Source organism: Anoplolepis gracilipes, chromosome 4 (genome assembly GCF_047496725.1).
Source record: "Anoplolepis gracilipes chromosome 4, ASM4749672v1, whole genome shotgun sequence".
Lineage (NCBI taxonomy): Eukaryota > Metazoa > Arthropoda > Insecta > Hymenoptera > Formicidae > Anoplolepis > Anoplolepis gracilipes.
Window position 1 is genome coordinate 9,761,467 of NC_132973.1, and position 21,373 is coordinate 9,782,839.

General features: G+C 33.1%; 2 protein-coding genes and 2 long non-coding RNA genes across 7 annotated transcripts in view; 3 read left to right on the forward strand and 1 right to left on the reverse strand.

Moving 5' to 3' along the window:
* Positions 1 to 1,108: 1,108 nt before the first annotated feature.
* Positions 1,109 to 21,373, reverse strand: part of LOC140665332 (uncharacterized) — a 73,304-nt gene continuing 53,039 nt past the window's right edge. The window contains exons 3-6 of the long non-coding RNA XR_012046585.1: positions 12,605 to 12,883; positions 8,803 to 8,918; positions 7,558 to 7,687; positions 1,109 to 1,264 (exon numbers count right to left, since the gene is read on the reverse strand). This is a non-coding gene — a long non-coding RNA (uncharacterized lncRNA). The remainder of the gene's footprint in view (positions 1,265 to 7,557; positions 7,688 to 8,802; positions 8,919 to 12,604; positions 12,884 to 21,373) is intronic.
* On the forward strand, positions 3,083 to 7,536 carry LOC140665330 (alpha-tocopherol transfer protein-like). Of its 4 annotated transcripts, XM_072891313.1 has the most exons (9): positions 3,083 to 3,186; positions 3,543 to 3,759; positions 4,055 to 4,317; positions 4,485 to 4,649; positions 5,221 to 5,493; positions 6,295 to 6,481; positions 6,548 to 6,658; positions 7,019 to 7,124; positions 7,305 to 7,536. In XM_072891313.1, the coding sequence occupies exons 5-9, from the start codon at positions 5,222 to 5,224 to the stop codon at positions 7,403 to 7,405; spliced, it is 777 nt and encodes a 258-aa protein (XP_072747414.1). In that variant the 5' UTR covers positions 3,083 to 3,186; positions 3,543 to 3,759; positions 4,055 to 4,317; positions 4,485 to 4,649; position 5,221; the 3' UTR covers positions 7,406 to 7,536. The 4 variants fall into 4 exon arrangements, with proteins under 4 accessions (XP_072747414.1, XP_072747415.1, XP_072747412.1 ...); XM_072891314.1 differs by having other exon boundaries at positions 6,295 to 6,658; positions 7,019 to 7,184; XM_072891311.1 differs by having other exon boundaries at positions 6,295 to 6,658.
* Positions 9,171 to 11,209, forward strand: Seipin (lipid droplet biogenesis associated protein seipin). The gene is made up of 5 exons (XM_072890987.1): positions 9,171 to 9,757; positions 10,025 to 10,170; positions 10,239 to 10,441; positions 10,543 to 10,822; positions 10,928 to 11,209. The coding sequence occupies exons 1-5, from the start codon at positions 9,534 to 9,536 to the stop codon at positions 11,041 to 11,043; spliced, it is 969 nt and encodes a 322-aa protein (XP_072747088.1). The 5' UTR covers positions 9,171 to 9,533; the 3' UTR covers positions 11,044 to 11,209.
* On the forward strand, positions 16,378 to 17,213 carry LOC140665333 (uncharacterized). The gene is made up of 3 exons (XR_012046586.1): positions 16,378 to 16,525; positions 16,871 to 17,087; positions 17,152 to 17,213. It is a non-coding gene; the product is annotated as an uncharacterized lncRNA (long non-coding RNA).

Sequence of the window (21,373 nt, forward strand, 5' to 3'; positions counted from 1 at the left end):
AGGTGATCCTATGATATCTCTACTCTCTACACTCTCTCTCTCTCTCTCTCTCTCTCTCTCTCTCTTTTCCTCTCCCTCATTGTCGCTCTTTGTTTCTCTCTCTCTCTCTCTCTCTTTCTCTTTTGCTACCTTCTCCCGCTACCAATTTTCAATCCCCGTTTACCCCTTTCTCCAACTTTTCTGCCCTTTCTGCCGCCCACATCTATTTCATTTATCTAGCTCCATTCCTCGATGCCCTTCTATTCGTTTCATTCTAACCCGTCGTACTTTCTCGTAATTTCTCTCGCGTAGACGAATGACTTTTCATGTGAAAAGGCAGGGAACGAGGCATGAGTTCTACAAAGATGCAGAAAACCAATTTAATGTTGCGTCGTACGCATATATACGGTTGTCTAAAATTTTTGCGCAAAAAATGACAATACTTTTCTCGCAGTTTAAAACGAGTCTGTCCAGATATTACCAAAGACTTACTAACCTTGTCCATCAGAAATTTTAGAAATCTTCAGGTCGGAAACTTTATGAGACAATGGCGGGGCCATTAATTATTTCAATCAGCCCCCAAGAGTATGAAAATTTCGTCACATTTTTTATTCTATGACTTTTATAATCTATAACAAAAAAAATGGAAACGTTTAATCGATTCCTAGAAAAAATATATTATTGACATGCAGTTAGAGATAGAGTAATATATATATATATATAATGACTCAATGACTCTATTATTACTCTATCTCTATATATATATGATTAACTCTATATATATATGATTATAATTATCACACACATATATATATATATAATTAAAGTTTGTATACAGGAGTTAGATATATATAAGTTAAATAACATCTATGAACATTTTCTAATCATAACGATATATTTTGCATAATTAAATAAATTTGTATGCGAGAAGACATTTTTGTCACGTACGCGATGTAAAATGAAAAAACTGGACGCGATGCGACGCCAATGGGCATCATTGCGATTCAGGATTCGATGCGAGGCCACGCATGCGTCCAGTGACGTCACGCGGGTTTAAGGTGTGGGGTGTTATACGCTTATCAATGAACGTACGACGCCTACGATGAGTACCTGTTCTCCAGCCAGCGCAACGCCGGCGAACGCACCCTCCGCCGATCCTCCCTTACTCGCGCCCGCGTGCCCTACGTGCTCATTCTTGTCAGGTAGCCTTGCGCTACCTGATCGTCGTTCATCAACCAGATGTACAGGCATTTGATGAAAGCTGATGCTGCTTGACCTATTTATCCTTCAACATAAAGAATAATTTGATTAATAGTATAATCGGAAATCCTATTTGTTCTCTTCTGACCTTTTTAATACAATTTAATTATAAATTCTGTCTTGAAATCAAATTATTAAAAAAAATTTATCTTCCAATTCAACAAATTTTTTTCTCAAAGTTACATAATGATGATATTGAAATGATGACAGCAAAATTGAAAATTGTATACAGGATTAAGCATCATTCTTACAATTATATACGCAAAATGTGTCTGTCCATCAAAATTGAGCAATTTGCATTATGAAACTCTTATTTCGAGTAGCTGCTATCGACGTGTTCTCATTGAGTAATTCGAAGCCTTCAATTGATCATTAAACCGCGTGATTCGTCTTCAATCAAACATGCCCCATATCTAGTCGTCAGTCAATCAAAATTTTACTAATAATTAGTATTTAGTAATTTAAACTAACTAAATTAAGGGCTTACGCAACAAATTACTAAATAATAAAATTAAAATAATTAAGTAATGAAGAGGCGAAGAATGTAGAGCGTGAAGTAATTTCAAATGATAATTCAATTAATTATTTATTCATGATCCATACGTTTTAGACTCCTTTCGAGTCTTCTTCAGTGACTTGAAATAAAACAATGATATAAGATAAAATAAAAATAACAATAATAGTACAAGAATATGATAATAAAATTACAATACATACTTTCTCATCAAGATGTCCATAACATAAATTATCTCAACCGATCCTCACGAATGTCTAATGCAAAAAGCCTCTTAAACGGTACAAAACGTCAGAAGAGATGCACTAATGAAAGTAAAGTATATTTTTAAATTTTTAACAAAAAATTATAAATATAATTGATAAAATAAACCAGAGATAGCTTATTCAGACCGAGAAGAACACAACAGAGACTAGACGAACAACTGACATGTAAATGATGGAATTTAACGAGTAATTCGAATAAACGTTAAATGTCAAGAAACACAGTTCACAAAACAATAGATTCTAATATACAAAAAGACACGTATCAAAACAATATTAAGTTAAATCTGCGAAAGATAATCAATAATTGTAAAACAAGATTTGTTCAATTTTACAGTCTATCGCTCTAGAAATTCAAGGCATTTTTGACGTTTTATGTGAATCATTTCAGATATAATCTTTCTCCTAGGAACGGTTTCTCATCCAAAATTTCAACGCCGTCAAAATTAAAAACATGAACGATATATGAATAGCAATGGCGGAAGTATGATTCTTCATGTTCTTTGATTCTTTGGCCTTAAGAATGATTCCTCATGCTAGATTTCAACGTCGTGAAAATTAAAAACATGACTTAACAATATCTATAAATAGCAATGACGAAAGTATAATTCTTCATATGTTCATTAATCCTTTAGTCATTGATAGTCATAGATCGTTAAATGAGATTTTTAAGCTTGACGATGTTGAAACCTTAAAGGAATCGTTCCTGGGGAAAAAATTAATATCTGAGATAATTCATATAAAATGCCAGAAAAATGCCTTGATTCTCCAGAGCGATATTGTAAAATTAAACAAATCTTGTTTAACAATTATTGACAGACTTTCCAAGATTTGAAATATCATTGTTTTGATACGTGTCTTTTGTATATTAGAATCTATTGTTGTGTGGTATGTTTTTTGACATTGAACGTTTATTCGAATTCGTTAAATTCCATCATTTACATATCGATTGTTCGTCTGGCCTCTGCTGTTCTTCTCGGTATGAATAAGTTGCCTCTGGTTCGTTTTTTCAATTATATTTAAAATTTTTTCTTGACAGTTTAAAAATATGTTTTACTTTCATTAGTGTGCATCCCTTCTCACGTCTGGTACCGTTTAGGAGGCTTCTTGCATTAGGCATTCGTGAGGATTGGCTAAAATAATTTATATTATGAACATCTTGATGAGAAAGTATGTATTATAATTTTTTTATCATATTCTTGTACTATTATCATATTCTTCTATTATTATTATTTTTATTTTATCTTATATCATTGTTTTATTTTATCGAAACGAGTCCAAAACGGATAGATCATGAATAAATAATTAATTAAATTATCGTTTGAAATATTACTTCACGCTCTACAACCGCGTCGGCTCTCCATTGCCTAATTATTTTAATTTTATTATTTAGTAATTTGTTATAATGCACTATATTTTTAATAGTGCAAAAGAGATATTTCAGGATCTATCGCGGACATCCTGTCAAATTTTATTACATGATTTAATGTTTTCTTGAAAACCTTTGTATAAAATTGATTTTTAAGAGAAATAAAAATTCTCCGCACGTGGATTAATCACGTGGATTGAGAGAAAACAACTTTGACCGGGTAAACTTTACCAGAAAAAAAGTTGTACGTCAATAATATCGGCCAATCGACACACACTTTCCCTTTCGCATTTTTCACTCTCAACAAAATGTTGCCAGGTAATCATTTTCTGTCATAATTGCTACATCTCACAATCAGCACACGAGTTACTAAAGTGAGTTTTTCCAAATATATTTTCGATTTAAAAATACATATAAGATATATAGTACAATATACATATAAATATATATACAATAAGAAAAGAAACAGAAACGTTAAAAACAAAAGCATAAAATATAAAGAAACTATTATACAATATTAGTCAATTCTATTTTCTATTATGTTGACTAATAGAATATTTTATTAAATTATATTTCATATATTCTATTATGTATATTGTATATTACATTTTCAATTATTATTCTATTCAGCTTTTCATAAATAATCTATATAGGACATCTTTCTTGCAGTATCTTATAGTCATTGATATATTTCGAAATAACAAGTTTCGGGTTTTTTTCACAACGGCCACTCGTAAAGAGACCGAATCGTTTATTTATCTGACATTATGTAAGAGCGCAAGCAACCGGTTTTTGATGCATATGAGCGGGGATATTTTTCTTTACCATACGGGCCAATGTACAATACTTGATGAGATTATCGGCGGCGCGAGTCAAAACGAGAGAAACGCGCAGTTGCGCAGTGTATTCAATTCTTGAAAGTGTGAACTGTAGTACGTGTTAATTTTGTCAAGCTGTTTAAGTTGGCAAATTAAAAAAAATATAATTTATTGTTATAATTTGTTTTAAAAAATATAATATATATATATATATATATATATATATATATATATATATAATATTAACTCATTAAAAGAATACATTCTTAAATACATTTTAGAATAGTGTACGTTAGGAAGCAAGAAAATTGACTTGTCAAAGTGTACATGAAACGAGTGTCGTCATCATTCTATTGAAAAATAAATTTGTTTTTACACGGGCAAATATTGTGATTTGAATATCCAACGCGATCTTCTTCGACAACGTTTCTTACTTTTTTCCACAGGTATGTGAAAAGAAAAACTGTTTAATATAACTCGCGAATTAAAATCATCCTGCATAAAAACATTATACTTGTGATTCTTTTATATTTTTGTAATTAAAATTTCAAAAATTTCATATTATATCGAAAATAATGTCGTTACATGTGTTGTAAACAATTTTGCAAAATAGAAGACTTTCTTTAAATTCAACGTAACAACACTATTTTGATTTCAATATTATTACTTTAAATTCAATATTATAACACTATTTTCGCGATAAAATACACGAAATGATTTTAATTAGAATCTAGGCGCCGGAACGTGTAAAAGTATTATGACGCAACTCGAGCAAATTTACACATCAATTACTCTCTTACGCGACACAATTCTTACGTTTATAGTGAAAGTCTCATTACTCAGTAAACTTACGGACTGCAATCGGCATTTCGACTTTATGTTCCGCGAGTTTTTTGTTCGTTTCATTATATCGCATGTTTAAGTGTTAAAAGAAGAAAAAAAGTGTTGCCTCAATCTCGACAGATTATGTAATCTCCGTAAAATATTTAATAAAGTTATTACGTTTTTTTTTTATAGGATGAAGTTTGGTCACACAATTGAGGAATCCCAAAGGAGATATCCGGAGATCACAGACGAGCTTTTAAAGAGTCTGCAAAAGTGGGCGGATGATCAAGATCTTCCAAAAATTCCTAAAGAACAGTTGGCATTATTTGCGCACAGTTGTTATTTTGATTTGGCATCTACGAAACAATGCATGGATGCATATTACAGAATGCGATCCACGATTCCGGAATTTTTTAACGACAGAGATCCAAAACGCGAATACTTGCAACGTTCTTTGAAAGTTTTGTACGTTCTTATCTCTGTATCTTAATCGATCTCCATTAATAAATATAATCTTTATTTATTAATTTCCACGAGTCAGTAAAAAACAGCAGACTTGTTTTCACGTTTTAATTTTTTAACTGTATTATATATATGGAATCGTCTTTGCAATCAAGGCTACGAAAAATCACAATGTATTATTTTCGTAATATTTTAAGAGAATAATTAGCATTTATTTATACAGGTCAAATTCGTTAATTCAACGCGAGCTGCTTAAGACAAAACAAGTCTTTATTTTAATACAATAGCATTGCGTTCATTTGTGTAAAATACACTTCATGTGATTTTTGTCTTTCGATCAATCAATGTCTCCTTTTTTTTTCAATATACCTCTCATTTCTTATTCAATATTCTCTATACAAATTGCACGCTTGATGATGACACTTTATGCTTATGCGCATTGTATAATCACAAGATATTACAGCTGATATCATTGAGAAAAAAACTATAAAAATAGTTTCAGAAGAAAGCATAAAAATACATTATTTTTGTTTTAATAAATATAAAAACAATGTATTTTTTATGTTTTCTTTTGAAATTAGTTTTTGCAGTTTTTTCCTCGGTAATATTATCTGTGATATGCGTAGTTGCATAACGCAAGAAAATTACAGTGATAAAACTAATTAACACAAATAAACGTGAATAGTAACGATATTCGATTGAATTTTACATGCCTATCTTTAAAAGAAAAATATTAAGTTATAGATAAGAATTTAACTTGAACTAAAAATGTAAAGTTTATTCCGTTGTCTTCTTGTGTTGCAGAGACTTTATACCGCTTCCCAAGCCAGATCGAAATGGTTCCCGTATAATTTTTCATCGTTTGGCAGATTCACGACCCTCCCAATACATGTTCAATGACGGCATCAAACTACTGCTGATGTCCACTGAGGCGAGTCTATATACAGAGGGTTGCTCACCGGGATATATTTTCCTCTTCGACATGGAAAACGTGAGACTCGGTCACTTGGCTAAACTGTCGATAAATAGTATTCGCTGGTTTTTTGAATATCTTCAGGATGCCATGCCGGTCAGGCTTAAGGCCATCCACGTGTTGAACGCGGTCTGGTTCATGGACAAAATTCTCGCACTCATCAGACCGTTTATGAAGCGAGAACTTTACGAAATGGTAATTTGGCTCACCTAATTACAACCAATTTTGACAAAGTAGTTTTTAAATTTGATAATTATAAATTTTATGAATTAAGTTATTTTATTACTGCTATTTTAAATTTAACTTGCAAACTTTTAAAGTCGACTATACCGTCAGGGTCATAGAATTGTAAACAGTATCATTATAGATTTACATACGCGTAAATATGCGTATCGATACCACAAAGTTACATAGAATTATCTTATTTAATAATTATTATCTTTTTTAATACACAAATGACAAATTTATTTTAAAATTTATGATCGCATTCTATGCGTCTGACGCAAATCAGTTATATAAAAAAATTCATTTTAATTTTTATTTTACTTTTACTAGCTTCATGTTCATACCGGTGATGTTTCTGACATATATTCTCATATACCGCTCGAGTGTTTGCCGAAAGACTATAATGGAGAATTGGACTATGTCGCAAACCTTCATAGTAAATATATTTTTTAATTACGAAATATTTGCAGAAGCTACGCTTAATACATTCTTTTAAGTAAATATGCAACTTTATAAGAATTATTTTCCATAATTTTTCTAAAAAATCTTTTTTTCTACACAATAATAATTTTATTAATTGTAAAAATTAATTAATATTTATCAATTTAATTTGCAGAAGAACACTGTATGAAGTTGGATCAATTGCGAGATTATTTTCTAGAAGAGGAGACCCTATTTCGTAATTACTCACCCAAAGAGAAAATAGCAAGCAATTAAAATATTATGTAAAGCGCTATCATGAATTTAAAAGATTAGTAGAACAATAATAGTAGTGCAAAATGTCGAGCACACAATAAAAATAGCGTACTTACGTTAATATATATAGATAAATAACGGTTATCAAGAGATTAATGCTTTATAATTCTTACATGTAATTTTTGTAGATAATCACCTCGTCCTTGATTCCAATGAAGATATTATCTTCTAGTATACTCTTTTCTATAACGGCCTTATCTGCAATTGTGTATAACACAATTAAACAGATTTTTTTTTAGATTTCTGAAACATATTCATAATTCTAAAATTAAAATAGATCTGTAAAAAAGATCGGTGCGAATCAATTTATATTTCAAATTTGCATATCGAGTTTTGATGATTATTTAAATTATAGTATAAAAGTGCTTTTTTGGAAATAAGAGAAAAACTAAAAAAAGATTTTTCTTCTGTAAGGTAATAACATTGTCGTTTTTCCTTTTCAAAATACTATTAACAGTCGCCGTGATGTAAGAATATTTAGACTTTGTTTTGCGAGGGAAGAAAAATTCTTTATGTACACCCGGTCAGGTCGGCAGGATAGTGTGGGATTCATCTTATTTAACAGACGTTTAACCACTAAAAAAAAAAAAATTCTTTACGCGGTTCATTCTTCGACCGCGAAAAACCAACGATTCGGGTACGGTTTTCACACGACTTCCGGTTGGCCGACTGGTCTTGTGCCTTTCGGTTCATCTCCTACGGCTTTCTCCACTAATTTTTTTCCCCTTTACATTTGACGTGTTTATAAAGACATATCGCATTTCTTTACGAAACTTTCTTAAAAAATAATTTAAAAAATCTATAAAAGCGATGCTGGAAGCTTTCCAGTAAAACACATGGTAATAATGTCCGCTAGTATGGGAGAGAATACATCAGTGTGTTTCATATTGACACTATAATGGACACTGTGTTACACTGTCTTGCTAGAGAGCTCCCAATTTTAATAATTTTTCACAAATTGCGCGTCAAAGTTATTAGAAAAATATATTTCAAAGTAAAGTAATACGATTAAAATCTCGATTCAAATTTTGCTGCTTGCAGAATTGACGCGGGATAAAATTATTTTTTATAATAAAATATATATTTTTATTTATTTATATTTATATATATTATTTAAATTATTATAATTTTGTGAGATAAAATAATTTTTCTTGGATACAATTTGGTGAGAGATAAAAAATCATTACACCAATTTAAATTTCCAGATTTGATTTCCAACCTCCGATAGAAACGGAGTCAATATCCCGCAAACACGAGAATTCAATAATAATTATTGCGTACATTGTGACTGTTAAAGATAACGCCGTATCATATTTTAATACTAAATAAAGTAATCAAATGGAAAAATCTACACTTACTCAGAAATCTACGACTCAAGCTTGGTGGTTTCGTGCAGCGAAAGCGCGTTCCAGAGTTAGTGCTGCCAATGTCGAGAAAACTAAGTTCTCTATATTTCTGTGCGACGCGAATGTTCCTATAACAGAAAGAGAAAGGCCCTAGTAACCTTGATATCTCTAGTCTGGTTTGCGTTCCAAAATCCACTGGAATAGAGTAACGTTTGATTGACCAATCAGGATGAAAGAAACAAAAATCTCTGTCTTTGATTGGTCAATCAAACTTTTACTCCCGAGGAAGTTTTTTCGGACACAATCCCTAGTAACGTCACACGTCAAGGATTTGGAAGATCGATACAAGTTCTCTCGAAGGTTGCGAACGTAGCATTTGTTTGCGTTCTTTCAATCATAACCTTTCCTGATGTTTATGAAGCGCGAAGATATAAAAACGCTTTGTTGATGTTCGTATAATTTTCGAGAATATTCGACGGTCGATTATCTCACTACAATGTCAAATACACATGAGTCATCGTCAGTTGTTATTTCGTCTCATCCTCGACATTTCAAAAGGACTTTTTAATTGTTCAAACAATGCCCAGTGTTGCGATAAAATGCAAATGAGAAAATTATGAGAAACAAAAATTTATCACAAATCGATTGAAAAACGATTTAACATTGTTATGTAACATCGGATATCGAACACGCAACTAAATATCTTTAACAGGTGATTTTATCGTCGTATATGTGACTGCAAAATGATATTCTCAAGATTATTTCGTGACATTACTAAAAAATGGTTCAAAATAAGGAGGACAACCAGAAAAAGTGTTCAGTCTGCCAAAGATACGGTTTTTCGCGGTGGTATCATTGTTATTAGCGCTATTCTTGTCGTATGGTTATCCATATTTATTTATACAGCCTTTTACTATGCCTACATGCCGAGTATGTCATACATGCGACCTGTAAATATGAATTTCAAGTAAGTTTTATTTATGATTCTCTATTTTATAAGATAGTTAAACATTAATGTATGACACAATAATGAATAAGGAATATTCAAAGTCTAAGAAAAAAGGGTCTTCTACTAGATGTTTAGAATAATAGTAATAATAAGTAACAATAGAGAAGTATCTCTAATGCTTATCTGTAAATTAATATTAATATAAAATAATTATCTAATTGAAATTTAAATTTAAAAAAAATTTAGGCTGAATTATTAAATCTTATTGTTGACTACTTATTTTAGATCATGCAATGAAGAAAGAGGAGTATGCAGCTTTCCACAAGCTCATGTACAGTTGACTAAGAAGCAACAACTTTTGATGATTGGTCAACCGTATAAAGTAAATTTGCATCTGGAAATGCCAGAGTCACCAGCCAACAAACAGCTTGGTAAAGTTTCTATATTATCGTTAAAATATTCTGTTTTAGAAATTAATGTAAGAAATTTTTATTTTCAGGTATGTTCATGGTCTGCGCTCACATGCATAGTCGCGATGGGTTTCTTGTAGACCATACGTGTAAATCAGCAATGTTACATTATCGTAGCACATTATTGCATACACTTACAACTCTTACATTTTCTCCCATGATGATTTTTGGAAATGTTGAAGAGAAACAAGATGTTATCATTGAATTATTCAGTAACTTTGAAGAAGATCAGGTAATAATTTTTCCTCCAATAGAATTTTTTTCTTTATAATTTAGTTCTACAGTTTTACAAGATATTTCTATGATTTATATTGACAAATTTATATATTCCAGAATCATCCAGTGACAATTATTTTTATTGAAATCCAATCAAGACACATTGAATTTTATTCTGCTAACCTCTCAATAAATGCTCACTTAGCAGGACTACGTTACTTGATGTTTTATTGGCCAATTCTATCAGCCATTGTTGGCATTGCTACAATCTTGTTTTTCATAACACTTTTGTGCACATTGTCATATCTACATCTTGGAAATGAAGAGGAAGATATGGATGACAATTATGATAAGAATGATATAGAGGATGAGAAAGATATTAAGACTGATAATGATTGTAAGTAACTTTACGATTACATATGTCAAATTTACTTGTATAATTTTTGTATCAAAATTATAAGAAAATCATCTTTTAAAGTATCAAATACATTACTTATTACAGATCTCAAAGATGAGGAAAAAATTATGGAAGAAGAGTCTATTAAGAAAAAACTGAGCTATATTCAAGAACTTTCTACATCAACTACTGAATCATCAAGTAGCAAGTTTGACAAATAATTTAATTTATTCAAGATATATAATATACTTTGCGTGATATAAGAATAATTTACCAAAGAATATTAATGAAAAAAAGTTATTAAGATAAAAAAATATAATTTTTTATTTTCTATATATCTTGTATATATTTATATGTATTTCCTATATAATATATTTCTAAAGTATACGATCTTTTTACCTTTTTGAAACCTGACCATGTAGTAATCGATTTTTTTTACTTTTATAGATATTTATCATTTTATGTCAGTTCTTGCAGAAAAAAAATATATGTATAATATACGTGCGTAAAATATATATACGTGCAAAAATGCATGTTAATGTTTTGATGCTAAATCGTTATCTAAAAATATTTTTGGCATATTGCTTTGACTTTAATCATTTTTTTGCAAATGATTATTGACTACAAACTTCTTAAAGATTATTTAAATCAAATGTAAATGAATTTTGATTTCAATAACTTTTTGTTTGCATTTTTTATAATTTATCACTATCGCTCGGAACAATCTATTGTAGCCTAATATACTTTAAATACAGACCTGTAATTAAAATTTCATTTTCACTTTGAAAGATTAAAAACTTTTACCCCTAATTCATAGGCAACCCGTAATACAACCATGCACGCGATGGCTATTCACAATTTACTCCCTTAGAAAAATTTCACTACAGAGAACAAAAAACTTTGATGACAAAACTATAATAAATTATAATTTCATTAACAAATTATAATTCAAGAGAGACTATTCAAAGTTTTGTCGCATTTTGATAATAAATTTTATAAAGGTAATTATATTGTCAAGGGTATATATAAAATGCAATTAAGTGCATCTCATCATACTTTTGAAAAATTACAGATAAATAATACACATATTACATGAATGTCATAGACATTTTTCCATCTTTAAAACAAAGTTTTCATATTTCCAGATACATAGATTACAATGCATTTTTCAAAGTAATTGTCCAACAACTACAAGATATTTATATCCTCAATGTAAATAAAATAAAATCAATGACATATTCTTATTGAAAATGCAAAGCATAATCTTGCATACGGGACTTTCATAGAAAATTTATCAATTGACTGAAAATTAGATAAAATACGTAGCGATCAATAGCTTTGATAAACATCGCGTTTTCAGTTTTTAGCAATATACCTATATAATTCGCAAGATGAACCGCATGCCTAAAATTGCAATTTATAGGAACCATTCGAGCGATATTATCGAGACATTTCAGTGACGAGAGGCGTTGAGAGACACTGGTTGCCTCGGATGACTGGTTGGTTAAGTCGAGATACCGGTCTCATCGTAGAACTAGCACCGGAGCTCAAGAGCGTAGCGATAGTCGTTCCAGCTTCCGTGAGATCTCACATATATCAACTACACGTGTATAAGTGCGTACCTTTGCGAAGAGAAGAGCTAAGAAAAAGATGAGACGCGCGCGACGTATAGAGAAGGGGATAGGAAGCTGTATAGAAGAAAAGTTCCAAGCGAGGAGAGGAGAGGAGAGGAGAAGAGATCGGGAGGTGGAACGCGCGAGAGATAATTTAACAACCACGTACCTATACACACAGACTTTGATCCTGGGCTTCGGACGTCCTCGTGGTACTTCGTGAGGGATCGGGCACGCGAGAACCACGCGCATCAAGGTCGCGGCCATCCACCTTTCCCTCGCGGCAAGTGCACGCACAGGCTACACCGTCGACGTCGGGGTCCGGTCGACCCGGCGGCCAACGCCGCAACCAGGATGACCGGCGGCTGTCTCGTTTTTCCAGGGACGCATGTCGTTCATGGTAGAAGGAGGAATTCCACCAAGAAGTGCTCGATAATCTTCCTGATTCCTGTGTATGGCGAATCCATTAAGAAATTAAAAATCTATTCGTTATCTATCAGCGACTTCAATCTCTTTTAAGCCCTTTTATATATATATATATATATATATATATATATATATATATATATATATTTTTTATTTTTCAAGCAAGCTTCCCCTCTCTAGAAGTTCTGTTACTTATTTATAATAATTTTATGGAATTTTGAAGAAAACACTATGTACTTTTAATGTTACAAATTCTATTGTGACAACAAATCTCGTAAAAGTTGTAATTATTTATCTTTTATAATTAATTTAGAGAAAAAATTGGAAAATTATGAAAAAATGCTAAAGAGATGCAGTACCTTTAGAAGACTCAAGAATTAAATAATGGTATATATTTACATAATGTATAAAATGGTAATCTATTATATATAAAATGAATATTATTTACTTTTTATATATAAAATATGTAGATATTACTTAATTTAGAAATTTTAAATTATATTTGATATATCTTAATTTAGAAATTTTAAATTATATTTGATATAAATAACATTTTATATGTAAGAAGTTAATAATACCTATTTCATATATAATAGATTACCATTTTATACATTATGTAAATGTATACCATTGTTTAATTCTTAAGTCTTATATATATTTTATGTATGATTTTTGGGGACTTTTTCTCAATGAAAATGTTGAGGCATCAATAATTTGCAAGTTATAAGCAATTCATAAAGAGGTCTTTTCGTAAATTAGACTTTATAAAGAGAGTTAAAAAACTAAAGTTTCTTCAGTTAAAGTTGGATAGATTAATAATAGAATTTTAATTTAAGGTTATTATTATTAGTTGTAAATATTGCCACTATATGTATTTTATAACTAATAATAACCCTTAAATTAAAATTATATATATACATTATATATATATATATATATATATATATATATATATATATATATATATATATATATATTAAATTTTGGCAATTTAATGTGTCATCAACATATATGTAAGTCATATCAGTATGATGCTGTAAATTCATTCATTGAAGCATATATACAAAATATATTATATTACTAGAAACGATTAATGAATCGTTATTTTCGATTCCTACATTATTTTGAAGATATCTAATATTTTAGATATTTCTTTTTTTTTTTTAAGTAAAGTGATTCATAAAATATGATATTTTATCTTTTCACTTCTTGTTACTCGGTTTAAACTACAGAATCTGTTGAATGATGTATTCTCTTAATTATTTCGAGCAATATATTTTATTACAGGAGACTGAAGAAATAATCAAGAAGAGCAAGATTGAACGCGATATATATATATTTTCAATATATTATGACTTTAACATTACAACAGATATTGTAAATTAATTTGACAAGCTATTTTTTTATAAATTATTTTGCAAAACTTTTATGGATATCGTGTATATTTTTAGAATTTTGTAGTATTCATTTATACGAGATATTAAGTATTAAATATCAAGCTGCGGCCCTGGATAAGAGAAAGGTGTTGCGGCAGAGCGGAGTCCGTCCTTCGAGAAGAAGCTCGGTCCAGAACTAATCGTCAAAATATAAGGGAGCCTGTCGAGCCACCTGCTTGATTCGATAGGATACCGGTTACAATACATCAGCGAGAGAGGATATGGCACTATATTGCAGAAAATTATGGTGGAGAGCGTTGCGGATGATACCGGTGAGATACATTGGCGAGATGTGCTGCTGTGTTTCTCCCATGCGTCATATTATACTTAAAGAAAATTCGAAGTATTAATACCCTTTAAATTTCGCACACACATAAACTGCAGTGTGCAAGTACATGTAACGGCCTCATATATGTATAATGCGTGTTTCGCAGAGCGGCGAGAGGTTTATAGATTCATCTATAGATATATTTATAAGCATCATTCTACGAAAAAGGATGGTACAAATGCGTACAAATGCATACAAATGCATACAAATGCAATTGTATATTTTGAGAAATCGTCCCTGGAAAATCTTCTGAAAAATTGAAGTATCGTGTACATACTTGAAATGATGGCAGAACATCTCGAATCTTTATACGACAACGAATTCAAGACGCTCTCTTTTACTATCGAACTGAAAATGGCGTGATGCTTGAGTATCTGAAAGATTCACGAAATTCTAATTGTACGTGTTCCGCGATTTCGTTATCTCTCTTTCTCGATCTGCCGGCGCTGCAGGTTCTTCGCTCATCATCATCCAGCATCTCGATCTCTATCCGGCATTTTTTTCTAGACTCATTACACATAATGGCGCAATTTGTGTAATGTTTCAACTCGGGCGCTTCCGCCGAGCCTCGGCCACGTCCGGCCACGCGAACAACACGCGATCGGCGACTCGCGAACTGGCCTGGACCGGTTCAGGAACCTGTCCGGAGTCTGCGCGAGGGAAGAGAACCGGTTACCGCCACGTATCTTTCCTACCTGCTCGACCTGCGTATAAACCCCACCTTCTCAATCTCGTCGATCTACCTCGCCCTCCTTATTCCAGGGGTCTTTGTGTGCACATGTACGCATGATTTTTTGCCACGGGGAGAAGAGAGAAGTAGAGAGGAGCAGCCGGCAACAGAAGCGGAGAAGGGCCCGGGCGAGGTATAAGCGGCATCGGAAGATTGCCGGGAGGTTTGACCCTGCCAAGAATCCTGCATCTGCCTGCTCTCGCTCTCTCCCTCTCTCTCTCCCTCTCCCTCTCCCTCTCCCTTTTCGATCCTGCTCCGTCCAGCGGCTAATTTGCCGTCTCCGACTGACCGTGGAACCTGTTAGCGCAGCAAAATCAGCGCCAAGGTACAGCCAAGAGAGGCGGTTCGAAGATAAACACAATCCAACAATCCTCCCTGTCCTCCAACGATAATAAAGATATCTGATTAATATCGAAATCATTCAACATTTCTCACAACATGCTTTATTATTTCGGATTTATTATTAATCCGTTGATTTAAATGCATTTTTACGACTCCATTCAAAGTAATCATCAGACTTTGTTCATATTTTTTTTTAAATCGACGAGATAAAAATATCGACCTAAAACACCCTGTGGCGCAAGAATTGCTAAAAGAGTTGAAAGTTAAGTTTTATCGCGAGCGAGATTGCTTAATTGTAAGTAGAACATGGATAGGGGAAAAAAAAAAGAATATAAGAGGAGACCCACACTATTGTTACTACTACATTACGGATCCTTGAAGAGAGGGAGAAGTGCTGAATAAGCGTTTTTAATGCATCACGTAGGCGTTCGCGACGATGGATTAGCTTGTCTTTCTAATTCATTAAAAGTTTGTGCGCCTTTGATATCTATCTCGGCGATCTATTCTTCTTTTTTTTTCGTTTTACTCGGGAAGGCGCACGATTACGCCGCTTTTGTTCTCTGCGACGTATATAGGTAGCTATATAAGTATACACCTCGCTTACTTTTTCCCATCCTCTCTTCCCTCGTGTTCGTGTCGCCCATGTCCCATGCTGCACTCCTTCGTTCTTTCTTTCGTGCACGCGGTAAAACTGCTGCTGCATCGGTGTTTGCGGTTTCCCGCAGCGGCGAATGCACCTGGACCGACTTGCGCCAGCTTCTCCATGATACAATCGACGATCGTCCGTTTGTCGGTTGTGCTCAGATTCCTTCATGGCGATAAACAGAGGTAGGAATGTAAAAGGAAACGGGAGAAAGAGAGAGGAAGAAAGAGAACTCATTTCTCTTTCTGCGAATCGAGAAACCAAAAAATAACGCGCCGAAATGTCAGTTTCTTGTAACATGGGCATCCACGTGATATCCGACAAAGGATTTTAATTTTAGCGATGCATTTTTTTATTTAAAAAAATTTCTTCCTCGAAAGGTATTCAAGCGCCAATAATGCACTTCGAGCGATAAACGAAGAGAAAAATTCCTTGCGAGATCAGGAATAAATAAATATGCGACAATTAATCGATAAAATTAATAAATAAATAGAATAAAATAAAAAATTATATTCTCTATTTAATTTCAGATATAAAATACGGTGACTTCCATTTTTCATCGGCGTTCGCACACATGCTATTCGAACTATACCGTCGCCAATTTATCCACGATACGACCTCACATTTTACGAAAAAGATCGTGATCGTATTACTATTGAAACCTTTCGACGAGTTTCTCGACAACGAGCCGCCATTACGCTCCTGCTAAGCCGTCTTAGCCGGTTTTACAGGTTTCGAATGACCACAGTAAGTTCACACATTACGTTGTTTCATTTATGTGAATGCCTTTACAACGATATTGAAATTTTAGTTAAAATGCATATAATAATTCATATAAAGTGGCACTTTCAAAGTTTCTATACCAGCAATCCGTTCCGTTCCTTACAAAACAACCTTTACGTAATCATCGGAAATGGATTTCCGTTATAATTCAATGCTACTGATATTATTCTCCAAGTATTCGCTACAAAAAAGCATCTTACTTTGTAATTTGTGGTAAGTTCAACAAAAAAAAAAAAAAACGTGTAAAAAAAAAAGGGTATCTGCGAAGTATGTATTCTTTATACGCACACATTGCTGAAATAAAAAAAAAAAAAAAAAAAAATTGGAAAACATGAAAAAAGTCGATTTATTTTATCTCATCATAAAAATAATTTCATCTTTCATTAAAACTGCTACATATAAACAAAAGCAATTACTATATAAATTGAAATATGTATTTATATTACGTGTAAATATCCGAAAATAGATTACTTTTTGAATGGTGATTATCGAAAACTGTGGATATTTGTTTACGATATTTCGTGCGACTCAATTTGCCCAAACTCGGACGTCCCTTGTTCATAAAGGCCAGTTCTATAATACGATCTCGGTTGTGGGCAAGCCTTCTTACCGAGACGGCATGCATACACGAAGCGGACAGATTCGCTAGTTGAGCAAGCGTCGTCGCTGAGGAGAAGCGATAGGATGCTGCGCACCTGCTTGCCTCCAGGCAACGTAGTGCTCGCTTCTTGTCTATAGCCACCTCTTTCTGATCTATTCCTCTTGCTTTAGAGCAGCAGCGGTTTCCAACCTCTTTTAATGCGATATATATTTTTGTCGGAATTTTTCAAACCAGTTTTATGTATATTTCAAGGAAGAGAAAGGTGTTGAATCGGATTTTTTTTTAATAGAGTTGACGAAATTTTACTGGAGTTTAGATTACCTTTTCGCTAGCAAAATTATTTATTATTAGGCGTCAAAACGATAACGTGTAATCGAATTTCTGCTTAAAAAGTAATGTGTCAAATTTGGTTTTGTAATTTATAATAATAATATCAAATAAGAAAAACGTAAGAGTTTAAAGGTGTTGGTGAAAGTCAAAAATTAAGAAATTTAATCATTGTCGATACTTTTGTGTATATAAATTATAAACATTTTTAATTAATTTTCCAATCTAAAAAAATTTTCTTTTATATTTTTCTTTATATAATACTTTATTTCATATATTTATCGCGATCAATCTAAAATTGCGGCCGATAAAAAAGTTAGAAATACCTTTACGTGTATATTATTATCTACTAAAAATATCTGGACTATAAATGTTAATTTCCCGAATGCAGATCGCACGGAATATATTTATGAACTCGCTAAAGGTTCACGAAACATCAGTTGGGAATCTCTGTTTCAAGCGAACACGAACACAGGCAGAAGAACATTCTCCTTCGTGATCCGGTTACGCTGGACATTATGTAGCCCAGTAGCAAGAGCGATACCTTACTAAGCTTGTCGCGGTATAAAGTCTCTATTAAATTTAATTACAGCGAGTAATTAATATTAGCCTGAACTTTTTAAAACGCGGGTGCATTATAGATATTTATATACAATAATGTTTTTTTTTTTTTTTTTTTTTTCTTTCGTATTTCACACTCATTTACTTTTAATTTTTCTCCATATTTGTCGTGAAAAGAGATCCTGAGTTATAAAATAAATTAATCTGTTACGAGTCTCTTTAAGACTTTTTATTCTTTTGCAAAAGCAGTTAACTTTGTTATCGCGTAAACTCTGACTAAAACTGTTAATTTTCCCTTTGCAGGCGATATATTATTTATGATAATTAATATGTATATAGATGAAACGTAAATTGAAGATGTATTTTGTGTTTGTATGTGTCATAGGGCATATGAATTACGCTCTGCGCGCTTATTTAGGTTGAAACACCATATCTACTCTCGGATTACATTCATGTATTGTGCATCTCCAGATATATCCGGGTCGGAAAGAGAGAGAGAGAGAGAGAGAGACAGAGAGCGAGAGAGAGAGAGAGAGAGAGATTCTCTTGCTATTACCTCCACCTCTGCCATTATCCTTTCCACACACGTCTGTCAAGACCTTGTACGTGGCCTAAAGTTCCGCCAGGGAAATTAGCACGAAAATTAGCGTGTCCTCAGTTTCGCAAAACGGGCCGGCAAAATCCGCCTGCTTAGAATTCGCTATCGCGAGATCATGGCACAAAGAAGCTCATAATATATACCGTGGCGTTTAATGAACTTGCCGGAAGGGTAGAAGGGGAGGAGTCTGGCGATCGACTCGATAGTTAAGATCTCCGAGGGAAACAACTATTACCGTTGAAGTTTGCACATTAATTTGACCGTTGGCCCGGGCTTCGCCCGAAACTTTGTCCGACTTGAGATATTCTTCAAAGTAACCGTACGAATTGCGCCCGCGTCGTAGAAACTTGCTGCTGGCGTCGCACTATTGTGCGGGCAAGGGGCTTTCATTAGAAGCGCGCTAACTCATATAGCTGTCGGTGAATTCGACACGTGTGTGCACGTACGTGTACAGGGTGTTCCTAAACATGTACAAAGAAATTCGGGAGGTGATTCCTTGGGTAATTTCTTGAAGAAAAGTTCCTATACATCAATGTCCTAAACAGCTTAGTTTTCGGGATACAGGGTGTTAAAGTTTTGAAAAGAAAAAACTCAAATCGCGTGATCCTTTGAGAATTATAAATCCTGGATTTTTTCTTTTGAATAATTTCGTTTAAATCCTTCGTTTATATCACCCCGATTCAAAGTATTGAGGATTTAAGAAATTGCATAGTTACATCATGTAAAACAATCAAGTAATACAGCTGGTATAATATTTTTTAACGTAATTATCAATCAATGAGAAGAAGAATATAGATTCGTGTCTCCTGGCTGCAGATGGAGATGGTCATTTCGTCAACAGTTTCTATAATTTTGTTTAATTTTATTTTTGTCAAAATATATTTTTTGAAACCCCTTTTGTTAACACTCTGTAACTCGAAAATTATGCTGTTGGGACATTTTAATGTACGTGAACTTTTCTTCAGAAAATTACCCAAGGAATTATCCCTCCCTAGAAACTTTTTGCGCATGTTTAGAAACACTCTGTATATATATATATATATATATATATATATATATATGTATATCGAGACGAAATCACTTTTATGCGACTTGGTAATTTCGAAAAAAACCTCCCCTAAAAACGCTTTATCGCAAAGTGCATTTATGCGCAATTCGCTCTAATAGACAAGTCGATCGAGCTTTAGCGTGAGCTAAACCACGTAACGGTAATCAGACAGTACATCTAAGATAGAGCAATACATGTCAGTATATATTCTCGGCTTTCGTGTTACTTGTACCGTACCGGTTCCTCTCGCGCGCCCCGAGAAAAGTAATTTGCGGGAACGGCAAATAACGTTTTCGTCCATCCCGCTTTATGACATTTTAACGTCAACGGCATCATTGAATCCGTCTCGAGTATCACAACAAGCCGGCCGTCGTGGAAGCTCGACTCGCGCGTGTTTTCATGGTCGCAAATGGAATATTTGCGCGCGGTGTAACGGCGAGAGCCAGGTAAATATTTAGGATGCACGGCTATGCGCCGTGCAATTTCCTCGTTCACGGCAACTGCCCCGATGCGAGAATACAACGCAATTTCTACCTTTCGTTGAACTTTCCTATCCTATCTCTTTCTCTCTCTCTCTCTCTCGCTCTGCCCAGAAGCATTTCTCTACGGAAGTATAGCTTTAACGGAAAAGCCGCGCTGAAAAGGTGACGGTACGCGCGCTTGTCGATATAAAGCAATCCTCGATAGCTCCAACAAACAAAACACCGAGAGATAGTGAATATTACTTTATAAATTTATATGAAATATAGGGAATAAAGCGTCCAATATTTTTAAATAAACCTTGTCTCCTCTATATTAAGATTAATATCTATCATAATGATAAGCCAAGTATATATAATATATATACATCTTTAAATAAACCGACTTAAATTTCTCTTCGTTGTGACACGACAGTCACAATGACTAGCTTAAAGAAAAATGAAAGACGCGAGGCAACAGTAATTGAAGTATTACCGTCATATTAATTAATGGAAAATACGTGTGTGGGAAAAAAAAAAAATAAATAAATAGATCGAGACGTTTATCGACACGAGACAGACGGATAATTGAAAGGGGGTGGAAGGTAGGAGGGAGGCGACGACTGACTACTCCGTTCTCGCGATGCACTTGAGTGC